This window comes from Juglans regia, chromosome 12 (assembly GCF_001411555.2).
Source record: "Juglans regia cultivar Chandler chromosome 12, Walnut 2.0, whole genome shotgun sequence".
In the NCBI taxonomy this organism is placed as follows: Eukaryota; Viridiplantae; Streptophyta; class Magnoliopsida; order Fagales; family Juglandaceae; genus Juglans; species Juglans regia.
The window spans coordinates 7,192,095-7,198,215 of NC_049912.1; the positions used below are offsets into that span (position 1 = coordinate 7,192,095).

At 34.9% G+C, this 6,121-nt stretch overlaps 1 protein-coding gene across 1 annotated transcript; it reads right to left on the reverse strand.

The window, feature by feature from the left end:
- Positions 1–425: 425 nt before the first annotated feature.
- LOC109010376 (ORM1-like protein 2) lies at positions 426–5,010 on the reverse strand. Its single transcript, XM_018991199.2, has 4 exons — positions 4,904–5,010; positions 4,585–4,814; positions 2,958–3,106; positions 426–834 (listed from the first exon to the last, which is right to left on the reverse strand). Exons 2-4 carry the CDS (start codon positions 4,768–4,770, stop codon positions 696–698), a joined length of 474 nt encoding a protein of 157 aa, XP_018846744.1. The 5' UTR covers positions 4,771–4,814; positions 4,904–5,010; the 3' UTR covers positions 426–695.
- Positions 5,011–6,121: the final 1,111 nt, after the last annotated feature.

A 6,121-nucleotide genomic window follows, 5' to 3' on the forward strand; every position in this document is an offset into this window, starting at 1 on the left:
TAAGATGGATATGTGTTGATGGGTTTATGTACCATATGTTATCATGTTTAGCTAAAATTGTGTATGAAGTGTGGGAGGTCGGTCCAAATTAAAAATATTTGTTAAAATGTAATGCTAGATACAGTCTTAAAGTATGTAAGTTTATTACGTTCCTTTGAAAAAATAAAGTAGGATAAGATCTACTATTAAAAAAATAATTTTTTCACACAGATTCTAAATTTATTCACTTTTTCCAAAAGGTACACACAAGACTTTAAACATTAAGGCTGCAAAGATCATTTCTCTTTGCTAAATATTAAAGTTAAAACGATGCAATTTCTCAAGAAGTAAAGTTATATGCGAGTCTAAATTGAGAACCAAGATCTCTCTTATTAAAGACCTTCCTGATATGATACCAACTCCACTTCTGTAGGGTTCTAAAATGATGACAATCACAGCATCAAAATATGCGATAAGATTAACATCGCAGGGATAATTCATACACATCAAATTTCTCCGCTGTACAAAGATCACCGATACAATAATTTTTTCAATATCCAAGAGAGCTTGAAAAACAGTCAGCCACAAAACATTATATATTTGGATATCCATCCGGTTCTCACTTCTATACAAAGATACAAGTTTTTATCACAACAAGGTAAGGGATAAGAGTCTTATGCAGGTAAAACCAACATTTTCCTGATTCAAACTGTACTTCACTTATCTGCATTGATTCCAAAAATCCGGACCTTGTGCATATTGGGGAACTTGGCAATAACCAGGACGATCACTGCCAGGGTATTAAAGAAGAGCATAGGGTGCTGGTAGTCAGTCGTGTGTGAGGCTATCAAGTACCTGTCAAAACAAAGGAAAGGAGAATCCATGTGATTCTAATTGCAAATATCAGAAACAAATCCAAGCAATCAGCATGCATTTACTACGACTTTGACTGTGAGGGCCTCTAACCAAATACACATACATATCACAGGTTAAGATACAATAATGATAGAATATTTCACAAGGAAGTCGCATTTCGATTAAACAACCTTGAGACAAACACAGACGCCACTATCAGCAAGAACAAATTTGGGACTCTGTTTGGAAACTGAACTCCAATAAAAACTTCTGATTTTCAGTTTCTGCCTTGCCTTGATAAAAATTTGAGAAAATATATTCAGAATATTGAGATTTTACTAAGGAGTCCTCTTAGTAAAATTTATGAAACTGGGTAAGCTGGTTTCTCAAGATTGCCAATGGGCATCTTGCAAGTGATTGTTTTAGACCTTGATTTCATAATTTTAGGAACAAAATCAGGGTTGGTCATATTACTGATACCATCACACCGCACCGGCCAACCTCAATTGGCTTTTGATAGTCTGCTGCAAGGTACAGTGTTGTATTAGCAAAATACTGATGCTCAGTTTGGGAATCACTTTTGTAGGTCATTTTCCCAACAAAATCCAAAGTGACCAACCTTGATTTAGGATCCCTATATTTTCCTCTTTCTTCAGGAACCTTCATATATATCAAACAGAATACGGACTTACATATTGCAGTGACAGGTTCATGCAATCTCCTCTCTCTCTCTCTCTCTCCCCCCTCCTTTATCTCCTCCATTTTTTTTAAGGCAAGTTGGTGTGCCGTCTCTCTTATCAGTCAGCTGGTCTCTCACCCACTTCAGCTCGAGCCACTTGAACCAATAAACCCAATTGGCAATCTCTAATTGTTGTCATGACATTGGCAACTCACCTCATTACTTGAGCAATCTCAGTATCAAATTCTTATGCCAGTTCTGGGTCGTGAGACATCTTGATCTTTTACAGCCAAATCCATACTTTATAGAACAGAAGATTTGATAACACATGCTGTGGAAATAGGAAAGTTTTGCCAACCTACCTCACCACACCGTGTGCAATGAACACAGATAAGTTTGGATTGGAGACACTGATGATTAATATTAAGCCACGACAATGTGTAAACTTTCTTGTCTAAGATTTCTGTGTAGACCAAGAATTTCTCTATATTATTTTATGATAAGATAAATGTAATTCATCATCTATTAATCAAAACTATCTTTAGAATGCAGAATTTTAGACTGATTTAAGGGACACTCTCATAGCCATATAATTATTTTACTATCAATAAACATAATAATATCACCTGATTAAATACATTGAAATTTTTTATTTAAACTTAAAATTTAAAATGTTATATAACTATTCTTCATTGAAGACCAGATTATTAAAAGAGATTATATAAAATGAGAAAGTTAAAAGGAAGAGAGGGAGAAGAATAATAATAAGACGAGTGACTGTGAAGGACCAAAAGCTGAAAAGAAATCTTAAAAATCTGGCCTTATGGTTCAGCACATGATTTTCAGTGACTGGCAACTTGGTTCAATAGTTAAAACATCCCCAAAACCAACCACGCTGAACCGTGAACATCCCTAGCTAAAATCATCAAGTAAAAAAATTCTTATAACAACAAAGCCATTATATATTTGGGATCCATTACAACATTTAACACTATGAAAGTTTTGAACACACAGAGAGAAAGAGAGAGAGAGAGAGAGAGAGAGAGAGAGAGAGAGAGGGATGAAACATGGCAATAAGCAACAAAAAAAACTGGCTTGATAACAACAATTTGTTCCTACTTATACAATTTAGCCCTTCAACGCACACATACATACATTTCTTTTTTTATAAGTATATGCAAGCATACATACATACCAAAAGATATGCTAGAAGTTCGCAACAATAAACTGCTCAATGTACATATGTTTGCACATCAATAGATATGCTATAAGTTCACAAGCATTAACTGCTTGATGCACATGGAAATAGATATACTAGAAGATCACAAGTAGGTTAATGCATATGATACCAAAAAAAAAAAAAAATCACCAGAAAGGTTGAATGACAAATAAAATGACTTTTATAATTTGATCATGTTGGTTAATACCATAGAAGTAAACTTACAGCACAACAGGGACAACAGTTAAGAACTTTCTGTTGCGCGTGAGCTGCTTTCCATCATCTATTTGCTCCCACCAAGTCAACCTATTGTAGATACCCTGGTCTTCAGCAAATGGAGTTCCTTTCTTCCAGTGGAAGAAGTGATAAGTAACCTGAAGAAGGACATATAACCAATCATGTTACACATGGAAGCAAAGCAACTTAATGTATCAGTGAAGGGCATAAACTCAGAAAGCATAAGAACAAACATTTTTTGTTTTTGTTTTGATAGGTAGAAGAATAAACAAATAAATTATGCCTTTCACAGATAATTTATTGACAAAACGGTTTCTGGTTGGCCAGGTGGGCCTTGTCTCAAATGGAATTTATTTTTATAACAATAAAATTCAAGCACACCTACAGGATTGAATGCATTGACTCAACCTCCACATATAGAAGGGAGGGTGTGTGTGTGTGTGTGTGTGTGTGAGTGAGAGAGAGAGAGAGAGAGAGAGAGAGAGGGGGGGGGGGTGAGATTCCACTTGGTCCAAGGACCAGAGGTAAAGGGGTGGATCACATCACAGTAAAGCCTCGTTTGGATTCAGAGATGAGTTGAGATGGCTTATAAATAGTAGAATAAAATATTGTTAGAATATTATTTTTTAATATTATTTTGTTTTGGGATTTGAAAAAGTTGAATTGTTTATTATATTTTGTGTGAGAATTTGAAAAAGTTGTAATGATGAGATGAGATGAGTTGATGTGAGTTTCCAATCCAAACGAGCCCTAAGGCAAGTTTTACTTCCAATCTTGCTAAGCCTGCAAAGATTTGGGATGGGCATTCTTTTTCTTTGCAATGCTCTGGGGATGGGGGTGGCAGTGTGCAAGGAGTTGCTTGAATTGATTATTCATTGATAAGTTATCTTGAATTGATTAGTCTCACAATATTGAAATTGAAAGAAGGTAGAAATTAAGCTAGTATAAAAAAAGAAGCCATTATGCTTCGTTTTTATATAATACAAATCCAGTCTCTAATTCCAAAGAGCTCAACATATACATGATTAACTTTGGAGCCCCAGCTCGAGTCCTAGGAATGGAAATTCTTGTAAAAACCAAAAAAACCTTGTCTGAGACTCTGACTGTCCATATTCCAGTGTAAGATTCTTCGTTATTTCAATAAAGCTTCCATAAGACTGATTTCATCTTCTCCCACATCAATACAATCCAAAATCTAACATTCACCCACTTATCCACAGCAAACAATCAAAGCTGATTCTACCTTCAAAGAAGAAAATTTACAGCTTGGGTCTGCTCTCTTCCTCAACAAAACAGCACAAGAGACAAAACAGCAAATATCTTAAACCCTAAAATCCTAAAACCCAAAATGAACTCCAATCCAACATTCAAGAACATTAGACATGCCAAATAATCAAAATCAAAACACGTGCCCAAATTAACAACACAAGAAAAAGGCAAATCAAACAGCGTAATACAAGCACAAACTCTAAGGCCTAACCTACATACCAATTTGAAATTTTGAACCCCTAATATTTAAAAACAAAACACGCACAAAGGATAACCTTCAAAATCCGAAAACATAAAAAACGAGAATAAAAGAGCCGAGAGAGAGAGAGAGAGAGTATTAACGTACAGCAAAGTGGGCGAGATTAACAATGGTCCAGGCCATCCCAGGAGCGCAGCCAAAGATAGAGAGGACAAGCAGCCAAGAGAAGAAAAGAATAAGGATGTAGGTGGTCCATACCCCTGGGTACATGAACCACTCTGTGTTCCTATTCAGATCCGTCGGCTGCACCGCCGTCACGTACAGACTCGCCATTCCGATTTTTCGATAACTTACTAATTTTATGTTTGTCTCGATTCCTTTGATTGGAAAATAAATTTTTGAGCCCGAATAGTTATGGAATTGAACAAAAACCTCGAAAATCAATAACAAAAACAAGAACTCAGACCTCTCTCTGTCTCTGCCTCTTCGTCGTGTGGATTGAGATGTGGCAACGAGTACCCGGATAGAGATTAGAGCACAAAAGCACCCAAAAAAAATCTATGACACGACTTCGTTTCGAACGGTCTCTGACTTTTATATTAACTATTCACTTTATATATATATATATATATATTTATATAAATTCTAGACATAAGCCTTATACTTCTACACATCACTTAAAAACATGTGATTTTATTCTTTTATCCTCATATTTCATATTTTATCTAGAATTTATATGAGTTTTCCTACTCATCATTTCACGCACCATAAATTTTTTTTTTTTTAATTTTTGTTGGTTTTATTTTTTCTAAATTAATTTAGTTTTCTTATTCATCATGATATCATCCATACACTACACATTTTATAAGGAAAAGAAATTAAAAAATTATGTATAGTGTGTGATGTGGAGATAATAAATAAATGTTTTCATATATTTTTCCTTGTCCCTGTTTAGGACAAACTTGGGACAAATTTGAAGAAGTGCACATACCCTCAGCATAAATATATTTTGTTCGTTATTCTTCCCTCTCATCCTTATTATTATTATTATTATTATTATTATTATTATTAGACAACACAATTTTGATATTAATCATAGTGTTGGCCAAAAGCCATTAACAACACAATCAATATCTTTTAGTTCATTCTCCAAAAGAACAACTTTCCTTGCTAGTTGGTGAGCAACACCATTAAACTCCCTCTTCACATGGTGAATTTTACAATGAGAATTAGAAAGTAGAGTTTGTATATCTGAACAAAAATAGCCAAGCTTCCTTGCACAGGCCTCCAGTAATGAAGTTGCTTGAATCACCTGACTAGAATCACCTTCAAATATTAGGTAATGTAAGCCAAGATCTTGACAAAATAAAACAACAGCAATTAGGCCCTTGGCTTATGCAATTGTTGGATTTACACAATAAAATATAGGCTGCATCAAACTTGCAAGAACATAACCAGAACAATCTCTAATAATTACTTCAATGCCAATCTTATTATAGTCATCTTTGATAGCCACATCCCAATTCATCTTAACCAAGCTAGGTGGAGGAGCTTCCCAATGTAATGCATCAGGTTGTGTAATAAGTCTAGCCACAAGTTGGTGCAGCATTGCATCCATAGAATACTCAAATTCTTGGACAGCTTGCTTATAAACAGAAGAAAGTGAATGAAAATAGCCATCATA